Below are 21,152 nucleotides of genomic sequence, written 5' to 3' on the forward strand. Positions count from 1 at the left end.
AAGAGAAAGTCCCTACAATGTTGGCCTGATTGAAATTTCTTATCTCAGAGAAGGTACTATTTCTCAGCAGAAAAGAAATAGGATAAAAAAAAAAAAAAACAGAACACCCTATTCTAGAACCTTCACCCACAACCATCTCATGAGTACTGTACAGCCTTCATCTCCCACCTGTGCCAAAATGAGACATAACCAGCCACATTAGCTAGCTAGGTTGTTGGGGCGAGGAGTGGACATCATGGAAAAAGAACAAAACAGTGTTTGTTTTATGCATATGGCTGACTTCAGAAATCATCTCTTTTCATCTTTCCAGCTTTACTGTATCTGATGGACACACACCTTTATGTAGTTTCCATGTATAAGTGTACTGTGTCATGACTTGATAAACACATATATTGCAAAAAATGCGCCACAATAAGGTTGGTTAACACATCCTTCACCTCACACCATTACCAGTTTGTTATTGTGGTGGCCCTGAGAACATTTAACATCTACTCTCATAGCAGCCTTCAAGTTTACAATGTAACATTCTTAACTAGTCACCATGCAGTACATCCGACCCCTCAAACCCATTCATTTTATAAAGGAAAGTTTGCACCCTCTAACCAACATCTCCCCGTTTCTTCCACTCCCGGCTCCTGGTAACCATAAATCTGTTCTGTGTCTATGCATTTTTTCTTTATGATTCTACCTATAAGTGAGATCGCACAGTATCTGTCTGATTTATTTCACGGCATCATGCCCGCAAGGCCCATCCACGCTGTCACAAATGGCAGCATTTCCTTCTTTGTATGGCGGAATAATACAGCAGTACATATACAGGCGTTGGCAGAAGTAGGCTTACCGTTGTAATACAAATAAATAATACAGCAAATAATAAGACAAGCATAAACTGTCTTTCATGTACCCACAACTGTAAACCTACTTTTGCCCCACCCTGTACAGATCACATCTTTACCTTTTCATCTGTCAGTGGACACTTAAAGTTCTTTCTGTTGGGCCCTGGCCAGTTGGCTCAGCTGTAGAGCGTTGGCCCAGTGTGTGGAAGTCCTGGGTTCGATTCCTGGTCAGGGCACACAGGAGAAGTGCCCATCTGCTTCTCCACCCTTCCCCCCCTCTCCTTTCTCTCTGTCTCTCTTTCCCTCCTGCAGCCAAGGCTCCATTGGAGCAAAGTTGGTCCGGGTGCTGAGGATGGCTCCATGGCCTCTGCCTCAGGTGCTAGAATGGCTCCAGCTGCAATGGAACAACACTCCAGATAAGCAGAGCATCGCCCCCTGGTGGGCATGCCAGGTGGATCCTGGTTGGGCGCATGCGGGAGTCTGTCTGACTGCCTCCCAGCTTCTAACCTCGGAAAAATACAAAAAAAAAAAAAAAAAAAAAGTTGTTTCTGTGGTATAGATATTATGAATAACATTGCAATGACCATGGGAGTGCAGAGAGCTCTTTGTGATAGTGAAGAAATCATATTTTCTCATGATACTCATAGCTAAATATCAGACAGGTATGGCTGATAAACCAACACACCTCACAGAACTTTTATTCACATTTCATCAATAATTAATCAGCTTATCATGGGTCAACACCTTAGTCAACTGCGTATTTTTTCTCCCTGTTACACAGAATGCTTCCAGCATTGACTCCCTAGGACTAGACACACCTCGTGCTTTGGACGCAGCTCTCCAACGTGGTTCGTGCTGGGTTCAGTCAGTCATAAACGACACAGGCACTGTCCTCTGACCCTGAGGGGGACGATGGGAGCCCCACGTACACAAAGACAGCGGTACCTCATAGCTTCCGAATGTGAGCTGTGTGGTCTACAAATGTAGACCAAAACAGACCCTCTTATGACGGGGTGACATCTTCCTTGTTGGCATCTAATGCAAAAGGGTTCTACAAAAATGCTCATAATTACAGCAAACCCCAGGGCTGCAGAAGACCAGTCTCTAGCACGCCCAGCCATTCGAACCACAGTGACCTGGAGCAGGAATGGGGCGCAGGCAGTGGTGCAGGGCACAAAGGCATCTCGCTGAGTCAGGAAGGCACCTCAGAGCGGCAAGGGAGACCCTTGATGGTAAGGATGGATGGGCATGTTTTTAAGGAGGCAGAAGGGCAGATCGTGTGAAATGCAGAACTCAGATTATTAGACTGTGAGCAACAAGCACAATTTATACTAGCTGATGAACGGAGTGAGGTCTGAAAAAGTGATCATCAAATAGAGAACTCGGTATCTAAGCTGGACCTAATAATATTAGGATGGCCCTCCGAATATTCACACCCTCCTAGAATCCTCTCCCCTTTGAGTGTGGACTGGACCTGGCTCTGACTGGCTTCTGAGACGTTGCTTCCAACTTCCAGTTACAAAAAGACCCTGCCTTCCGCTTTGCTCACCCTCTCTGGTTGTCCTCTCGGCTCGTTCTGAGGGAAGCCGGCTGCCATGTGGAGGGGCTCTTGTGATGAGGGATTGAGGCGGTCTCTTGCAGGCAGCCAGCAAGGAACTGAAGTCCCCAGTCCAGCCGCCTGTAAGGAACTAAGGAAGCATGGAAGTGGAACGCCCCTCAGCTGCACTTTCAGATCAGATGCAGCCCCAGCCAGACTTAATGGCAACCACAGGAAACAGCCTGAGGCAGAGGCAGACAGCGGAGCCACAGTCAGATTCCTAACCGGCAGAAAGTGTGGGTTATAAAAGTTTGTTGCATTAGGCCACCGATTTTCAACATTTTCCATCGCATGGCACACATAAGTGAATTACTAAAATTCTGCAGCACACCAAAAACTATTATATTTTTTTGCTGGTCCAATAAAAAAATATAGATATAATTTTGATTCATTCACACCAAACAGCTATTGTTCTGATGGTTGTTGTCATTTTTTGACTTGACAATCTAAAGGAAAAGAGGTCAGTGTCCCTGACTAAATAGTTGACTATTGCATGCTTTAAAAATTCTTGCAGCACATTGGTTGAGAATTGCTGCATTAAACCACTAATCTGGGGTCCCTGTTATGCAGCAATGGAATAGATAACTAGGACAATGGAGTGTTCTGATTATTTCACTAGTTAATAAAAAGAGTCATTTGAGCAATGTAATATCCCCCTCTCTTGAACGGAGCCATATTTTAACACCCCCACACAAGTGTCCTATATACGAAAACGGTTCCTTCTGCCTCTTTACATGAATTACGGATAATGGGACTGTTTGCCCTCCATTAAAAAATCAATTGAGGATTGGTCATTTCTCTCTTTGATTTAAATTTATTGGCAGGCTATCATGAACTTCAAAGATATAAATTGACCAAGTAAACAATTAGTACTAACTGACCCTCTCCTCCCCCGAGAAAAGTCAGACAAATGATTCCCTCCGAGTGCTCAGCCCCGCCTTCACCTCAAACTGAACGCAGCAGTCACGGGGAACATTGCAGCGATGGGAAGCATTAGGCAGCCGCTCGCTTCCTACCTCTTGTTCTGAGGCTCATCACTGATCTTTATGGTAAAGATGTTTCTCTTGGAGAAATGGGCCGGAAACGAAAGTCTATGCAGCGGAAAAATTCAACTCCCTTCAGGCAAATGGGCATTTCCTACTCCCAAGCTTTGCTCACAGGAGTGGAGGAAAAATGCAAAGAGGATAAAGGATATTATTTTCCTTCTTACATTTAAGAGCTTTCATAAATTAAGTTCACAATCTTTTTTTAAAAATCACAAACCTTTGCATATGTCATCAATCTCAAGTAAAATAAACTGCACACAGCAGTGCCCTTTTCTGATTCCTCATTTAAGAAAAGAAGAAGTTGCTCTCTTTAATGCACTTGAGGAAGCCCCGGGAACAAAAGAGTAGAGAGAACGGAATGATTTCTGTTCAAATACATTACGCATATTTGCATGGGTAAGTAGCTTAATTGTGACATATGTATTTTAATGAAAAGAACCAGGAGCCCTGAGTGGGTGGAAGATAAAGCCTCATCATTTATCCTTTTATCATTCCTTACCATAAAACGTCTTGAAGTTAATTCCTCACAGAAAAGATGGCATGTATCTTTTACCAGAGGACTCAATTTCAAATCGGGGACATTCCATTCCATTCAGTCTGAGGTTTCTAGTTGGGTATTCATGGTTTGAGCATAGTATTTCCTGAATCCAGGCAGAGAAATGAACACAGGCTTGAACTCAACACACCGTAAAATAAATCAATATTCAAAGGCTGAAAGACAGTAGCAAACAGAGCAACACTAAAGACAAGCGGACAGGTCTCTGCAGGATCGGATGGAACGGGCGGGTTCGTGCCAAACGCAGCGGCCTCGGATATGCAGGTAACTGAAGCTTCAGAATCCAGCATGAAGAGCTCTGTTTCCTATCAATGACGCATTTTCCTTGGCTAATTCATAAATTTATGCACAGCAAGGCCACTGAGAGCTGCCCTGGACGGGTTCCCTATGGTGCTGTTTGAAGAACTGGAAGGAAAGTGAGGCGAGATCTCGCGGGAGCACCAGGGAGCACCTGGCCTCGCTACACGGAGCGGACCAAGCGTTTCCTGTGTGCAGAGGGCCCCGAGCGAACACAGGGGCGCAGCGCCCCCTCCCGCTCCGCTCCGCAGAAATCCTTGGGCCCGAGGCCGGTGGCAGGAAGAAGCCACGTGCCTGGAGACAGGCACACAGGTTCTCAGAACCCTAGCTGGTAACTGACACGAAGTGGCCTGTTGCCTCCTTTGTTACATCAGCGCAGAAAGCAGCTCCTGTCCTCCGTGCGGGACCTTCAGAAAGGGAGCAAACTGTGGCCATGTTCATGTCAGCAGGTGCAGAGACTTAAGATTAACTAGCAAACAAGCTGTCTTCTGAAACACCTCAAAAATGTTACTGAACTGTGTGACTGAGCTTTACTGAGTATACCTGACAAATAAAAATTGTATATATTTAAGGTGTACAACTTGATGCTCTGATCGATGCAGAGAATGCGAAATGATCAGCACAGTGATGTTGATTAACACATTCATCACCTCACACGAGTTATCTCTTTGTGTGTGTATTGAGAACCCTCAAGGCCTTCCTCTGTAGCAAGTTTAAAGTTATCAATACAAGACTGTTTATACACAGTCACCACGCTGTGCAACAGATCTACAGAACTTACTGGTCTTGCATAAGTGACACTCTGTACCCTTGAACAACATCTCATTTCTCCTCCCCCCCCCCCAGCCTCTGGTAACCCCCACAGCACTCTCTGCTTCAATGATTTTGTCTATTTTAGATTCCACGTACGTGTGAGATCATGCAATATTTGTCTTTTTTCTGTCTGGCTGATTTCGCTCAGCATAATGTCCTCCAGGGTCACCCGCGTTGTTGCAAATTCCTCAGGATCTCTCACACAGCTTTTCTCCTGTTCCCGTTCATCACCAAAACCCAACAGAAATCCCTACACTTTCTTTGGGTTCCAAGAGCCTCTTGTCAAGTTCCCAGCATATGACCTCCACAGTCACTAAAAGACCCATCTGACTATTGGGAGGTCATTGAAGCAAGACTGAAGAGCAAACAAGACAGCCTGCAGCCTAACAGCTAATGTTCTACCTCGTCATCTCGCAGTACTTAATTAGATAAAGGACTTACTTCATCCTCAGCGAAGCAAAGACGCTATTTGCTGTAGACACGTTCTCACTGTTCCGTGCTCTCCATTTCCCCTTCCACTGTCCCAACAGATCTGACTGCCCTTTGGGAGTCCAGGTAGCTCTGCACCAGGCCCAGGGTCACATATTCTACTCGGGCCAAGATGTTTTGTTTAGGCTGGACAGGTGAGCTAAGCCTATCTAATCAGAGGGGCTTCGTGCTCTTGCTGGACAGATGGGATCCAGGGTGTAGAGTCGGAAAGGAAGCAGGAAGCAGAGAGAAAAAAAGACATCAAGGGGAATAACAGGAAATGGGAAGAAAGGGGAAAGACAGAAAAGAGACTGGAGGAAGTGGTGAAATAGAGAGACAAGAGGAGAAGGACACGAAGGGGGAGAAGATACAGCTTCCCTATACCAAACAACGCCCTCAGCACACACCTGGCTCACGGGACCGCTCCGGGCACAGAGTTCGTGTTTGCCTGTCCCCGTGGATTGATGGTGGATTTGCATAATCTGGTTTCAACAAAACCCAGCTGAGAGTCTTGAAAATAAAAGACCGATTTCAGATAATAAAAAAGAATGTCACACAAAGAAGCAACAGGGACATGGTGGCGCTGACACATCTCGCTCTGCTGGGACACAATCTTCCCTGCCTCATTTGGGGTGAACACTTATGATCCAGTTGGCTCTGAGAGGACCAGTACAACAATACTGAAATCACTAAAGCCACTTGGAATTTGGTTTTATATCCACTATTAATAAAGAGCCTTGCCTACACTCTTTAATAATGACAATATGAAACCATCACAATTAACAATGTCTACATACAACACTGCTTATTTCAGGTTTAGCTCATTCTTCTAAAATGTCCATTTTATAGATTTAAAATACAGTACTTATGTATGTTAGTATTCAGGACATAGATTTAACCCTTATCTTAATAAATGTATAGTTATCAGTAGTGAATGTTCATTTTGTTTAAAAGGACGTGAAATTTAAAAAGGAAAAAAATGTATGAAGTCACTAGAAAGGGATTTTAGTGACCATGAAGAAATAAACTAAATTTTCTCTGTCCTCCTGGATCTCTTAAAGTCCCTTCTTTGGCTCTTTTTTCTCAGGAGGACGCTAGGGTACAAATGGCAGGATGAGTGACCACCCTCCCTGGGTGATGTGGGTTATGAAATCAAGATTCTGTTGAGCAAACCAGGCTTCACTACAGTAGGGACTCCATTTTATCATCAAGATAGAGATTTTCCTGTCGTGCAGATGTAGGTGGAGGGCCCTGAAGCCCTCCGTCACTTCCCCCAGCCTAATGCACCAAGACCCTTGTTGGATGAAGCTGCGAAGAAGAGTCAAGGAGGGAAAGGACTTTAGGGAACCTCTGGAATGAGAACGAGGAAGACAACAGAGGAGAAGGGCCTTTTATGTGCACGCAGGACAGGCTCTGAGCACATCGGCGCGTTCTTTGATGAGACAAGAAAATCGGTGTTTCGCACCATGCCATGAACAGAGTAGCAGTAAAATGTCTTTACGAGAATAGACAGCACCTTTCCTGCCCTAGCAAACATCAGGGGCATAGCTAGATGATGACATATGTGAGTTCGAGCCGTGTTCATAAGTGTCACAAAAAGAAGTTTTAAAGAGAATGAATTAATCCTCCAATGTGGGGTGGCGGGGATAATTCCAGTGGGATCTTTAGCTCACAAGGTAGCATTCCTGCTTCCCGGGATAATAAACTTCATTTATCCCCATTGCTTCCTGAGTAAATTATTTTCTAATTCCTGGATTTGGCTTATGAAGATGGCTGGTGACTCATAAATGCCAATCTGACTAATGTCTCATTTAGAGAACGCAGTACGCACAGAAGCCCAGACGTCATTTCTCTTGCCAAGAAAGGAATGTATAATATTTTTAATAAAAATAAAGAAATGAACAGTCAGCACACCCAGGCTCACATCTGCACCTGTTGTCACAGTGCTTTTCTAATTTACTTGCTGTGTAGTCAAGAGTTGAAATACTCAGAGATGCAATAAGAATAGCTGTTCATATTTAAGAAAAAAGTTTATGACCTTTTAATGATCTGGGTTATTTATTGCCACTTTAACATCCATACCTCATTTGCTCCCATTTTTTCTACAGTTCATTGACCTTTCTACTCAAACCAAGGGGAACTATATTTGAATAACAACAGTGTCTTATTTATACAGCTCTGCTCTTGCAAAAAAGTTCAGAGTATTTTATAAATATCTCTCTATACTTGAAGGTAAGTTAAGGATCACTGTTTCCATCTTTGACAAAGATTTAAAACAAGGGAAGTTTAAAACACTAAAATCAGCCATTTTAGAGAGTGTTTAACAACTCAGAGAAGATGTCTGGATAAAGATGGCAAGTTGATCTTAAATATTTATCTCTTCTCCAAAGCTCGCTTGATGGACTGTAACAGTCATTTTAAATCATAAGCACAAGAGGACCAAATAAATGGACAAGGAGACCATGACATAGTAGAGGCTTCAACATAGATTTTAAAGCTTTAGATGACCAAGGAAGTCTACACATCTAATCCACATCATCCAAATCAAGCTTTATGAAACTGATATTTTTAGCTAATGTACCTGAGTCAGGTTTCTTCTTTCTCAAACAGTTCCAAAATTGGGGGGAATGTGGGAATTTTACTTAAGATTTCCTAAAACACCAAGAAATAAGAATCTCCAAATTGAAAAAGACCTTCTGTGTTTCAACTGGATGAATTCAGAGGAAATTCCCCTCGAGACACAGGAGAACCAACCAAAAGTCAGTGGGAGGCACCTTCATAATTTTAAGTAGAAATTGCGTTCAGTCTATCTCTTCATAGCAGGCCAAATTTCCAATAAATAAATAAACAAATAAGTAAATAAATAAAGGTAATAAGAAATTTTTAGACATACAAAGACTACAGTTTTTACTTCCTGAGCATGTACCCTCGCCAAACAAAATGTTTTCCAAAATGCTCCATTTAGAATGGAGTTTCTTACAGCTATCTTCCCAAGCCAACTTGAATCCAAAGGAAATATTTTGCTTTAATAATTACCTTTAGAAACTAATTATAAAAGTGGTGTTATTTCATTGAAGAAAAGTCAGGAAATGGAAAAAAGAAGAAGGTCGAAAGTTTCGCCTATAATCCTATGGTCTGTCTGGACAACACTTCTGTTCATACTTTAGTGAACCCTCTCCTATGAATGTCTGCATATATCTTAGTTTTATTTTCTTTTACAAAAACTGCCACCCTGCTAACATGTTTCAACCTGTTTTTCATTCATTTAACACATTGAGAACCTTTTCCACACTGGTAGACTTTCTACAGCATAACGTTCAATGACCGCATGTTTTCCACAGTATCCTGGAGCAAAAATATCAGAGCTTTCTTCAGACGTTTGGATTGTTTCCCCAGTTTGCACTAATAAATCTTTGCTGATCTCCCGAAAGTTTTTAGAGGCGAGAAGTAGACTCAAGTAGGCTGTGACATCACAAATTTTGGAGATACGGGAAGATAGAATCTTGGATGTTAGTCCAAAGCTTAAGCTTCAATGCCAAACCTGGTTCCCTGGGGTAAAATGACCATTTTCAACCACAGCCTTCACGCTGTGTGGGGCACTCCGAAATAAATAGTTTGAAGGTGTCAGGGATCCCCAGATAATTCCTCAATGAGAAAACCAGCTCTACTACATCCATCAATCATGGGAAAGAGTGACTGACCCTCCAAAGAAGTTGGCGCTCCTACTCAACAAGCATTCAGGCAGAATAATAATCTACGTGCTAAACACTTCTGTCAGATGAAATAAAGACACTTCCAGTATGAAAAGAATTTTCCTTTTAGTCAGTGAATAGCAAAAGTGAGCTCACAAAGAATAAAGAACTTCACTGAAGCCACTCTGGCCCTCAACGGGAAGACCAAAGCATAGAAGGCAAAGTCATAAATTGGGACTCACGGCCAAGAAGTTTCCACCACAACCACAAATAACATACCCTGCCATGCTAGGTAGCACAGTGGGAGTGTAAGCAGTCTGTACCTTGGACACATAGACAGAGACCCACCCTAACACAATCATGCCGAGCCTTCCGCTGCCCCTGGAGTGACACGTTTAACTAGCTTCTGAGACGAGAAGAGGGTGGTCAGGAGAGTGAGCGCTGCGAGCAGGGTGCAGAGGGAGGACCAGGCTACGGACAGCTTCAGTGCCTGGGGGAGGGGGGGGAGGAACTTCTGGTTTTTACGGTGCTTCTTTCCCAATAATTCTTCTTTCTCTCCCTGGTCCATAACCATTAGAGCTGGATGTCTATCGCTATGTGTAAGCTTGTGTGTGTGTGAGTGCCTGCCCCGCTCCTTCCTCTTCCCATGGCCCATTTCAGGCTTCTTTGAAACTCCAAAATCACCGAGCATGGTGCCCCTTGGGTGTGATCCGCTGGTGGCCCCGCAGACCTCTCAGATTTGCAAGCTTAAACTCATGACCTCTTCTGCCATCATGTCCTCTTTCTCTGTCCTAACCTCAAACAAGGAGTGGCCAAATTAGAAACCTAGAATGAAAATCCTGAAAAGGGGGGTCTCAGGGTTTCCCCAGTGAATGAGAGCAGCCTCCACACCCCGACTGTGGCCCCTGGCGCTTAGTCACGACTGCCTGTGCATGGACCGTGGAGAGAGAGCAGACTGTCCTCGCAGTGGGCTCATCTCACCTGGGCAATGACTTCCTCCGCACGTGTCTGGGGGTGCGTGCTGGGGCTGCAACACGGAAGGAGGGGGTGCCCTTTGCGTAGCAACCGGAGGACGCTCTGCGTGTCCCCTTCCTGCCCCTGCTCTTTCTATAGGGTGGACTTGTCTCTCTGCAGGTTATGAAGCCAAACTTCTTTGTAGTGGACACTCTTTTGTGGTCTCTCTAGCCTTTCTTTCCCTCGTCCCTCCTGTTGGATTTGCAGATTTGAAAGCAAATAAATTTCAATGATTTTTAAGTCAATTCAGGTTAGGTTTTCTCTTATTTCAACCCAAACCATCCAAACCTATTATCTTTGTTTCCCGATCAACACCGGCAACATCCTGCAGGTGTACAATATGTTCTTGTAGATGAAGAAAGAAAGTTAGGAAGAAGAGAAAGGAAGGGTAGAAGGAGAAAGAAAATTTATAAATCAACAAAAAGACCAAAAAATAAAAATAAAAAAGCAGAAAGATGAAAGTTTGCCTCTTAAACAAGAGAGGTTAGCTCAAATCAATTTTTATCTTCCTGTGTTTGGGAGACAAGCAGAAGTGATGTGCTTTGATGTTTACAAGGAAGTCTGAGAAAGAAGGAAGAGAAAATAAATGAAAATTAAATACCCTACACTCTAAATTTAGAGGAAAATAACTAACAAAGACCGTGGGCCTAAATCTTGCTTTATATATTATATTCATATATAATATGCATTCTGTCTTGATATCAACATCAGAAACTTATTTAGTGGGGAAAAAGTATGTACCATGGGCACAACTGGATTCACTCCCTGCCCAAAACTGACCCATACCAAGCTAGGGCTGCGAAGGTAAGATGCCAATGAGCATGACAAGTTAAAGGGTAAAAAATTTAGAAGCTTCAGCTAAAATGAGAAAGCCTAACTGTATTTCTAATTAAATACACAACTGATCAAATAAACACAAAGGTCTACGTAGAAAACAGACACAGGTGATGCTAATTATTCTCAACCTATTTAAATTCAAATCAGGAGCTATTATCATAAGATCAGTGGGATTTCTGGAGTCCCCTTCTAAAACGGCCTGGCTGTTGGGCGCACACATGCCACGGTAGGATTGGAGGATTGCCTGGCAAACCTTCAGCTCAGCAACTCCTCTTCTCTGTGCCATGAAACTGGACACCAACCACATCCTCTCTGAGAGCTAAACTACCACTGTCACTCCTGATTGCAGAGCGTCTCAAGAAGAGTGATATAAAAATGGTTATGGTTTAAGAATCATGAAGGTCTTCCTGGAAACTAGATGGTTTGATGGCTTCTGCCTTTACCCTTACGAGTGGGAAGAGGACAGAGGGGCCTTCGAGGGGGTTTCGTGGGATGCCAAGCTCAGGGCACCAGCTTCCTCCAAGGCAAGGTCAGGCCCAAAGGCCTCTGCTTAGACCTCAGCCCTCCGCTCAGCTGTGCGGCAAACCCACTCTAACCCCGCAAGTGCCAGCTGCCCCTGCAAGCCATTCCCTGCCTCTGCTCCCACCTAATGGGCGAACTCATCTGTCACTTACTTTGCTCTTCTCACCCCCACCCTGTGGTCCAAGCCCTCAGGCTCAAAGCTTAGAAAAGGGTCCAGGCACCACTTTGTGTAAATTCCACGCTCGGTTTTTTCAGGGCAGGCTCTTGTTCCCCACGGCTAAGCTGAGTGCCTGAATCAAAATCTCTGGAAAGAAAGTCCAGACACCTGCCTCCGGGGGTTTCTGATACAGACACGAGTCTCAGAAGCCCTGGACAATGGGGGGAGGCCTAAAGGGGGACACACTCACCTTACTGCTTCCTGTGTGGCTATACATTGTATTGATATTACCCGAAAAACATCTTTGATTCCTTTCTCCACAGTTCCATGTACACAGCAGGTTTTCAGTGACCAGTAATTAAATTAATGTTTGCTAACAAGCAGAAGCCACCTGGGATTGCATTGTGCAGGAGAAGGCAGGAATGGCAAGCCATTGTTGTCGCTGCAAAATCAGACACAGCGTTCGATACTGCTCACGGCTCCAGCGAGGGACCTGGTGGGAGCGTCCTAATGATATGCAGCGGGCTGTACAGTTAAAGAACTCCACTGCAGGGGGAAAAAAAAAAGTGGCAGCCCTAGAGAAGGACACACAAAGACCCAGCTGCCTGCAACATGAATAGCCCGGCAGGGCGATCCCATCAGGACCCTCGGAGAATACAGATCAGAGGGACACGGGGCATCAGAGATGAGCCAGGACCTCCGCCGTGCTAATCATCATCCATTCCAACGCCCCTTCCCTTTGCTTCCTCCTGCCTCTCTCCCTCCCCCAAACCTCAAGTTCTGCGAGCACAACTTGAGAGCGATTAGGCAGAGACAACCGGCTCTGCGTGCCATGTCGAGGGAGGGCGCCGGGCCCCACGGGCCGGCCTGCGGCTGGGCCCCAGCTACCCGCGCTCATTATTCCTGGCAGGCCTGAGCCCCGGAGAGAGAGCGAGCTCGCGCTCCTTCTGCAGCTGGCATTCTGTGAGCTAAGTTATTCACAAGGATCAGAAAGAAAACACTACACTTTGTTCCAAGGGATGATCGGAAAAACCCTGGGGGGAGGTCTGGAGATTTCAAACAGAAATCTAACCAAGGTTTAAAATCCAACCCCCTTTTTTTTTTTTTTTTCTTTAACAGAATACGACTCTGAACATAAATGTGACCACGAGCGTGAGAATGAAAAGCCGTCACTCCAGTCTGCTCACAGCTGAGATTTAAACCGATAAAGTGCATTACAGTGCACAGTGTGGACAGTGACTCACTGGAGGTTTTCTCCCTTCAAACAAAATCACAAAGCTGGGTGGACGGTGACTCCCGAGGGGCTGGCTTGGGGCCCCGAGCCCAGGATGACAATTCTCTGCGCCTGGAATCTCCCCTTCCAGGTTTCTAGGAATGGAAAGTTTAACGTTGTTTTTTCGAGCCCAATGGGAAGTGTTTTTCAGCCTGAAGGCAGAAGTCCTTCCCGAGCCCGGCTGAAATCATGGAGGGCTCCCCGTCTACCGGCCCCAGTGCGGACACGGGGCCGCACTCGTGGTCTGCGGCACGCCCTTCTCATCGTGGTCTACTGTTTTCGACACCCTTTCAGAAGTCAAGAGGACGGCGTGATCTGACGCAGTCCACAGAAGATAGGATTGCACCATGCACCCTGAACCCTGGACTCCTCTTCGGGAAAATGATGGCTTTTATCTTCCTACCGAATTTCTCTCTCTTTCTCTCTCCCGGCGTGTGTGTATGTATGTATGTATGTATGTATGTATGTGTGTATGTATCTGGGTTGGATGGTTAAATCTTTTTTCTCTATTGCTGCATTTCCCCCTCCCATTTGCACATCCTCCGTGGACTTTATCAAACTAGACTCCCTTTGTGCTCAAACCTACTGGCTTCATCCTGCTTTTGAGTGGCGACCGTCCTCCACTGGAACAGAATGCAAAATGGCTCTAGGAGGTCTCTAAAGTACGCAAAATTCAGTTTGCTCATGTACGATTTTTGAATTTAGTGAGTGTTTAGATCATTCCTTCATATCACCAATTCACCAAAAGCACCGACTCCAGCACTACCAGAGGCCTGTCCTGCGGCTCCGCCCTCTCCAGGTGAAATGGAGTCGCTGGCAGCTGCCCTCGGGAGCCGGGAGTTCCCCTTAACAGAGCCACCATCCCAAACCGCCTTTTTACCCAGAAGTGGAATCGCTGGGTCAAAAGTTCATTTTTTAATTTTTTTGAGGACCCGGGACCCTCCCTAATTTTTTCATAATGGCTGCACCCCATCAACCTCTGCATTCCCATCCACATCAGTGCACGGCAGAAAAGGCTGTGGTTCATATATACAGCACGATACTATGCGGCCATAAAAGAAAATGGACTCTTAGCACTTGTGACAGCACGAATGGACCTGGAGAGTATTATGCTAAGTGAAATAAGTTAGAGAAAGACAAATAATACATGATTTCACTTACATGTGGAATCTGAAGAACAAAATAAACAAGCAAAGTAGAGACAGACTCAGAGATGCAGAGAATAGTCTATGGCTGACAGAGAGAGCATGAGGGACGTCTGGGTGACCCGGGTGAAGGGACTGAGAAGTGCAGAGAACAGTCTATGGCTGACAGAGAGAGCATGGGGGACATCTGGGTGACCCGGGTGAAGGGACTGAGAAATACGGAGAACAGTCTATGGCTGACAGAGAGAGCGTGGGGGACGTCTGGGTGACCCGGGTGAAGGGACTGAGAAATACGGAGAACAGTCTATGGCTGACAGAGAGAGCGTGGGGGACGTCTGGGTGACCCGGGTGAAGGGACTGAGAAATGCAGACGGGCGGTCACAAACTAGTCACGGGGATGGGAAGTGCAGTGTAACGTTACCATAGCAGTGTAACAACCATGTGTCAGGTGGGTCCTGGAAACATTGGGGGTGAGGGACACTTCGTCAAGTATATGACCAACCACTAGGCTGTGCACCGGAAATTAATATAAAATAATACGGAATGCAAGCTGTCACTGAAAAATAAAATTTAACAAAAGTAACAAATAAAATAAAACTGTTTCTTTAAATCGTTCCTATCACACACTTGCCTGAATGCCTCCGAAGTCTCCTCATCGGAATCGGATTCAGAACAGAAACTTCTCGCCATGACAACAAGGCTCTTTATACTGCCCCCCACCCACTCACCCGGCCACTCGCCAGTGTGCTCCGCCTCCCAGCTCCACTGGCCTCTCGCCTTCCATCCTAAAGCACACAAGACCCCTGCCGCCGCTGAGCATCCGCACTCCCTGTCCCTTCCGCGTCAAAGCTTCCACACGTCCTTCACAGACTGGCCTTCTCAGTGGCCCACGCTCGTTCACCTGTATTTTCTCCTCCCTCCTCTTCCAATTCGGTGAAGCGCCTCAATGACGCTGCTGGGGGTGGCTCCCACTGCCCCCCCCCGCCCTCCCTCGTCGGACAGTGAGCACCCAGCAAGGCCACGTGGATTGAATGGACGTGGTGAGCTTTCGTGCACATGGCCCGTGCTCAAGAGTGCGGCAGACTCCGACCTGACCCACGGCTAAGTGAAAACCGGGCAGGGGACGGGACGCTCTGACAAGACAGATCAGATTCTTTGCTTCCCAAACCCAGAAAGCAGTGAGGAAAGGAGGGTGTCTCCAAGGTTAGGAAAGGAATCCACATGCCAACAAGCGTCGTCCTGCCCTTCAAAACTCAAAACGAATGTCTGATGACAAACAGGCATCAAATGTTTCCTTCGTTACCTCTAAACCGACTTCATTATTCCTCACCTGGCATAAAACAGAGTATCATGCATGGAAGAATCCAGAAGCATTCCAAAGTGACACATTTCCTTTCCACTTTTTGTTCCGGGCGGCATGACAAGTAACGTACACTAAAAATGTTTCTAATGGATTCTAAGGCATGAATAGTATAAATTCAGAGAGATGAAGCAAAACAAAAATGCCAAATTAGCCCCCAAAGGACTCAGAGAGTATAACTGTTGAGACACTTGGTTTTTTTTTGTTTTTTTTTACTTGTTAAAATATGTATTATCAGATGGCAAACACAAAGGGGGAATTATCATTGTACCAGGACATTTTTGTGCAGTCCTACAGGGCTATAAAAAAAAAGAATATATGGCAAGAACACTACTTTATTTACATATCCTTAAACTTGTGCCTTATTTTAAAAAATTTTTTTTTAATTGCTTGATTTTAGAGAGCCAGAGAAGAAGGGCGGGGGAGAGAGAGGCATTCATTTGTTGTTCCGCTTAGTTGTGCATTCATTGCTTGCTCCCCTAACCCTCCACCTTAGCATTTCAGCACGACGCTCTAACCTACTGAACTAACCAGCCGGGGCCAAACTTACGTCTTTACTGTTACCTCTAAATTATAGAGAGTGCTATATCATTAAGGAAAAAGGAAGCAGGATAGGAATCTAATACCATCACTCCATAAGCTTACTTTGTGAGTCGTTTTCCATTTTCATTCTTGCAAAATGTTACCATTGTGGAACAAGTATCTTAGGGCTACATGATCTTTGGCCTGTCCCGCCAGAGGGCCCCCGCTGGCCAGGTGCCACCTACCTTGCAGCCACTGTGACTCCTGCTCTTCATCAGGGGCGTGGTGGTGCACAGCTCGATGGCCTCGGGCTCGTGGAAGATGACTGCAGGGAGAGGCTCCTTCTTCAGTGTCAGGACATTCAGTTTTGACTTCAGCATGGTCTGGAAGTGCTGGAAAGCAGAAAAACAATAAGCCCAACGCCGTTAAGTCATCTGGAATAGTACATGGTGCAACTGTACAGAAAACCCAGTAGCAAAATCTTTGTTTCATTACCTCTGTCTTAATAGAAGAGGACAAGAGGTAGTTAGTAAAGTGGAGGGAAAACACTGCCAGGCCGTTGCAAAAGTGCCATTGTGGGAGACAGCCAAGCCTTCCGCGGACATCGTGAGAACACGGGCTAGGGGCAGTCACCCCCGACCTTGCTCTGAGAAGGTCTTCCAAGCTGGTACAGACAGATGAAATCCCAGAGATGTAATCCCTGCCGAGTTTAACTAAAAAAGTCAAGATGTGCCCTGGCCAGTGGGCTCAGTGGTAGAGCATTGGCCTGGTGTGTGGAGGTCCTGGGTTCAATTCCCAGCCAGGGCACACAGGAGAAGCACTCATCTGCTTCTCCACCCCTCCCCCTCTCCTCTCTCTCTCTCTCTCTCTCTCTCTCTTTCTGTCCTCCTTGTAGCCATGGTTCAGATAGTTCGAGCAAGTTGGCCCTGGACACTGAGGATGGCCCCGTGACCTCACCTCAGGTGCTAAAATAGCTTGGTTGCTGAGCAATGGAGCAACGGCCCCAGACGGGCAGAACAGTGCCTGGTAGGGGGCATGCCAGGTGGATCCTGGTCGAGGCACATGCAGGAGTCTGTCTCTCTGTCTCCTCACTTCTCATGTAAGAAAAAAAAAAAGATGTTCAAAAGAAGATGCTATAGGAACAATTTTGGGGAAAGTTTATAGAGATAATTGAAAAGGAAAAAAATGAAAAAGAACGCATGGCTTCTGCTCTCTGCCTCCCTCAGTGTTGCTCTGCCTTGGCTGTAGGACTTCGGGGAACTCACTACTTCTTGATGAACCATTTTGTCTGCTGTCTCCAGCCAGAAGCCTCGGTAAGCATCCATTCTATGTGCAACTCCTACTGGCACTTGTTCTAAACGATGCATAGAATCCAAGCATATTCCATCACATCGTTGTCTATACCCCCAGTCCAGGCCCCATCTTTGTTTGGTCTAGCAACTTCTAAACTGGTCCTTACTGCTTCTATTCTTGCCCCTGTGCCTCTAGAGTACTGTCACACAGTACCCAGAGGGGTCCTTCTAAAGCCTAATCAGGATGTGTCAGCTCTCTGCTAACACTCTCCCAAGTCTTCTTCCTCTCCTCATAGAAGGTTCCTGGTCCTGACCGTGGCTTTCAGGCCCATGCAGGATCCGTGGACCTGCTGCCTCTCTGACCTCACTGCCCCCTCCTCACCCTCTCGCCTGCTTCGCTCCAGCCACAGAGGCTTCCTTACTGTCCAACAAGAAGCCGAAGACGCGTGTGCCTTGGAGACTCTGAACATGCTCCTCCTGCCCTAGGTTTCTGCAAGCCTTGCTTCCTCACCTTCTCGGGGACCCTGATCAAATGCCACCTTCTGAGACAGTCCTTCCTTATCAAAATCATCTAAGATAGCATATATACACACACACACACACACACACACACACACACACACAAACATATACATACGTACTTCATGAGCATGCTCTGGAAGGCTCTATGCTTAGCCTAATGCTCTTGGTTTAAAACCCACCATGACTATTTCAAAGGAAGATTCATGGAAGAAATCCTTAAGCACTCTCTCTCTCTGAGTCTGTGTTCTGTAAGCTAAGGCGATGGAACAGAGGAGGCCCCCGCGAGGAGAAAGGATACGCACAATGTGTGCATCCCCCGACGTACAGAATTCGGCAAGATGCAAAGTGAGCGCAAGGTAAGCATGTCAGGTCTGTGACTCTGTTCGCAGGTGCACAGACAGCCTAAGGGTGAGAACTAGGCCTTGCTTCAAATGCAGAAAGAAGTCAGCTGTGTTGTAAGAAACACGAATGGCCAAGGAACCCTGTCATATCCTTTCCATCTGGGCAACTTTCCTGTATTAGGTGACCGCTTATGCTGAAAGTGATAACCCAGAAGTAGAGGGTCAGGCAGGGTGACCACATCCCCCCCCCTTCCAGTCCCTCCACTAATCAATAAGCCAAAGGCAGTGTCGGTAGAATGTCCCTATATTAGAAGCAGATCGACAACAGGTGAGTAGTTCTATGGAGTGTTTCCACCGTTCTGGTAAAAAAAAAAAAGGAAATGAAAATTGGGTAATTTCAATAATTCAGTTCTTATATCTACATTTGAAGTGGGGATTTCTCAGTATAATGGGAAAAGGTAAATTCATGTCAATAACTTTTAATTTTTCTTTACTTAGAATAGCATTAAGTAGAAAAACAAACAACACATCACGATTCTTTCAGAGACAGAGCAATAACAGAAAGAAAAAGTTTTCGGTGTTAGTTCCTGTAAGGCATTTTTTTTTTCTCTACTTTCTGAATAGAGGATGCTGAGTTTCCATTTGGTGCTGGGCCCTGCAAATTAGGTGGCTGTGTATACTCATCACTGTCCCTCCCCTACCCCTTATTATAGTTACGACTACACATCACCACTAGAGATCTGTGTTCTGTTCATTTCACTGTCTGTTGTCTTCCACTAGAATGTGAGAGCTGCAGGAGCAGAACGTGTTCTATTCAGTGAGGTCTCCCAGGCTGACAACAGGTTACAGGTCCACACAGAATCCTCTGGAACAGTGGTCCCCAACCTTTTTTTGGGCCACGGACCAGTTTAATGTCAGAAAATATTTTCACGGACCGGCCTTTAGGGTGGGACGGATAAATGTATCACGTGACCGAGACAAGCGTCAAGAGTGAGTCTTAGATGGATATAACAGAGGAAATCTGGTCATTTTTAAAAAATAAAATATTGTTCAGACTTAAATATAAATAAAACGGAAATAATGTAAGTTATTTATTCTTTCTCTGCGGGCCGGTACCCAATGGCCCACGGACCGGTACCAGTCCACGGCCCGGGGGTTGGGGACCACTGCTGTAGAACACCAACCGGCACTTTGCTGGTCAGTTTCATGTGTCCACTTGGCTAGGAAGGTTCTGAAGATGGCACTAGAAAGGACTCTTGTCCTCAAAGGGTTGGACAACCACACTGCCCAGAAGTTCTGAGACTGTCTTCCTGTCCCTATTGTGGGACCCAATGTCTTGTGGGACCCAATGCCTTAAGGATTGGCTCAGTCCCTAAGCACACAGCCTGAGTGGCACCCATATGACCCCCTTGATTACGTGGCTGGGAAGTCAGGTTAAAGAAATCCAGCATTTTAAAAAACCCTACATTGGGTCTAGGAGGGTGATGGAGGTCAAATTCCAGCTTGAACAAAACGAGCTGTGCAAGCCCAGCTACCCGCTCTCCAGAGCCTGAGCCCTCCGGCCAGGCGGGCGTGCACTGTGCCTGGGCTCGCCCAGCCCTGCCACACGCCTTCCCCGAGCACTGCCTTCCGCCGGGCACTGCAGGCACCGCGGCCCCAAAGCACGGCGCTAGCCTCTGCTGTGGAGGCTTGTCACAGCAGGTGCGGACAAGCGAAACCGAATGACAACTGCGCGTTTCTGTGACAGGTTTGTTAGACAAGCTAAACAGAGAGGGTAAGATAATATTCAAAAGTGAAACAGCGAAAATGATTCCTGTTCAAAAAGTAATAATTTCTTTTTCTCTTCAATGGTTTTGTCCTCTCCTCCACCGTGAAAGGACAGAGGTAAAGAGGGGCCTAAAGTGTGGATGCTTTGATGGAGTCGCTGCGTCTATGCAATGATCACACATCTTTCTAGAGAAAGCTACTGTTGCCACGTGATTTTAACTCTGCATCGCTCTTTGACTGTTCGGGGGGGGGGGGGGAGTGTGACAGCTGTAGGATTTCTGCCAACAACACTCTGCTGCCCCTCTCCTTGGGGAAACTCCTCCACGACGCCATGCTCTGTGGTGGAATGAGGCTGTTGGTCACGTGCTCCGTCCCTTGACATGGAGAAAGACTACGTGACACAGGCTGACCGTCTGAGTCCACACGTCCCCAGCCAAAGGCTCTGACTCGGAAGAAACTCGAGATTGGCTGAACACACTCTCCTGGGAGACGGACATACGTCGTGCTAGACCGGCTTGATGTGACTCCTGAGCTGCTGCTGAGCTTCCTGTCTGCCCAGGTCACCTGAGAGCGAGCCCACAGTGACAAGGAGAGCTGAGAGGGGCAGCATCGCAGGCTTGACCCCGGAAGAGCCCCTGGATCAGGCGGCATCTGACCCGGATCCATCCAGGGTCTTGCTAAGAATAGGAACCGCTACACCCCCTTCGCTGCGTTAAGCAAGCTCTGGTTAGGCATCTGATCCTTGCAGCTAGAGGAGTCTCACCAATACAAATTAATTACTTTTTAATAAAAAAAAAAGTCACTGGTGAAAATAAAACGGAGCCGCTGATGAAAACTTTAGAAAGATGTCGTAAATGTTAAATTACAGAAATGAAAAGCAACATTATCTTTTAAAACTGAAAATAAAAAGTGAATCTTGTACTTAGTTACATGAACAGGCTGAGCCTTAACGATAAAGCACCAAATAATAATCTAAAGAAGGTATTATCGTCCCCACATTATTCATGTCTGTGATAAAGCCCTCCGAGCTACTGACAAATGAGATAAATCCCAAGTCTCAAGGCGTAGCCCCATAGTGTCCCCGCAATGACACCC

At 46.0% G+C, this 21,152-nt stretch overlaps 1 protein-coding gene across 2 annotated transcripts in view; it reads right to left on the bottom strand.

Moving 5' to 3' along the window:
- PID1 (phosphotyrosine interaction domain containing 1) overlaps positions 1-21,152 on the bottom strand; it is a 221,761-nt gene that overhangs the window by 98,106 nt on the left and 102,503 nt on the right. For both annotated transcript variants that reach the window (XM_066345922.1, XM_066345923.1), the window contains exon 2: positions 16,381-16,527. In XM_066345922.1, the coding sequence (XP_066202019.1) occupies positions 16,381-16,527 (147 nt within the window). The remainder of the gene's footprint in view (positions 1-16,380; positions 16,528-21,152) is intronic.

The sequence above is a fragment of the Saccopteryx leptura genome, chromosome 7 (assembly GCF_036850995.1).
Source record: "Saccopteryx leptura isolate mSacLep1 chromosome 7, mSacLep1_pri_phased_curated, whole genome shotgun sequence".
Taxonomy (NCBI): domain Eukaryota; kingdom Metazoa; phylum Chordata; class Mammalia; order Chiroptera; family Emballonuridae; genus Saccopteryx; species Saccopteryx leptura.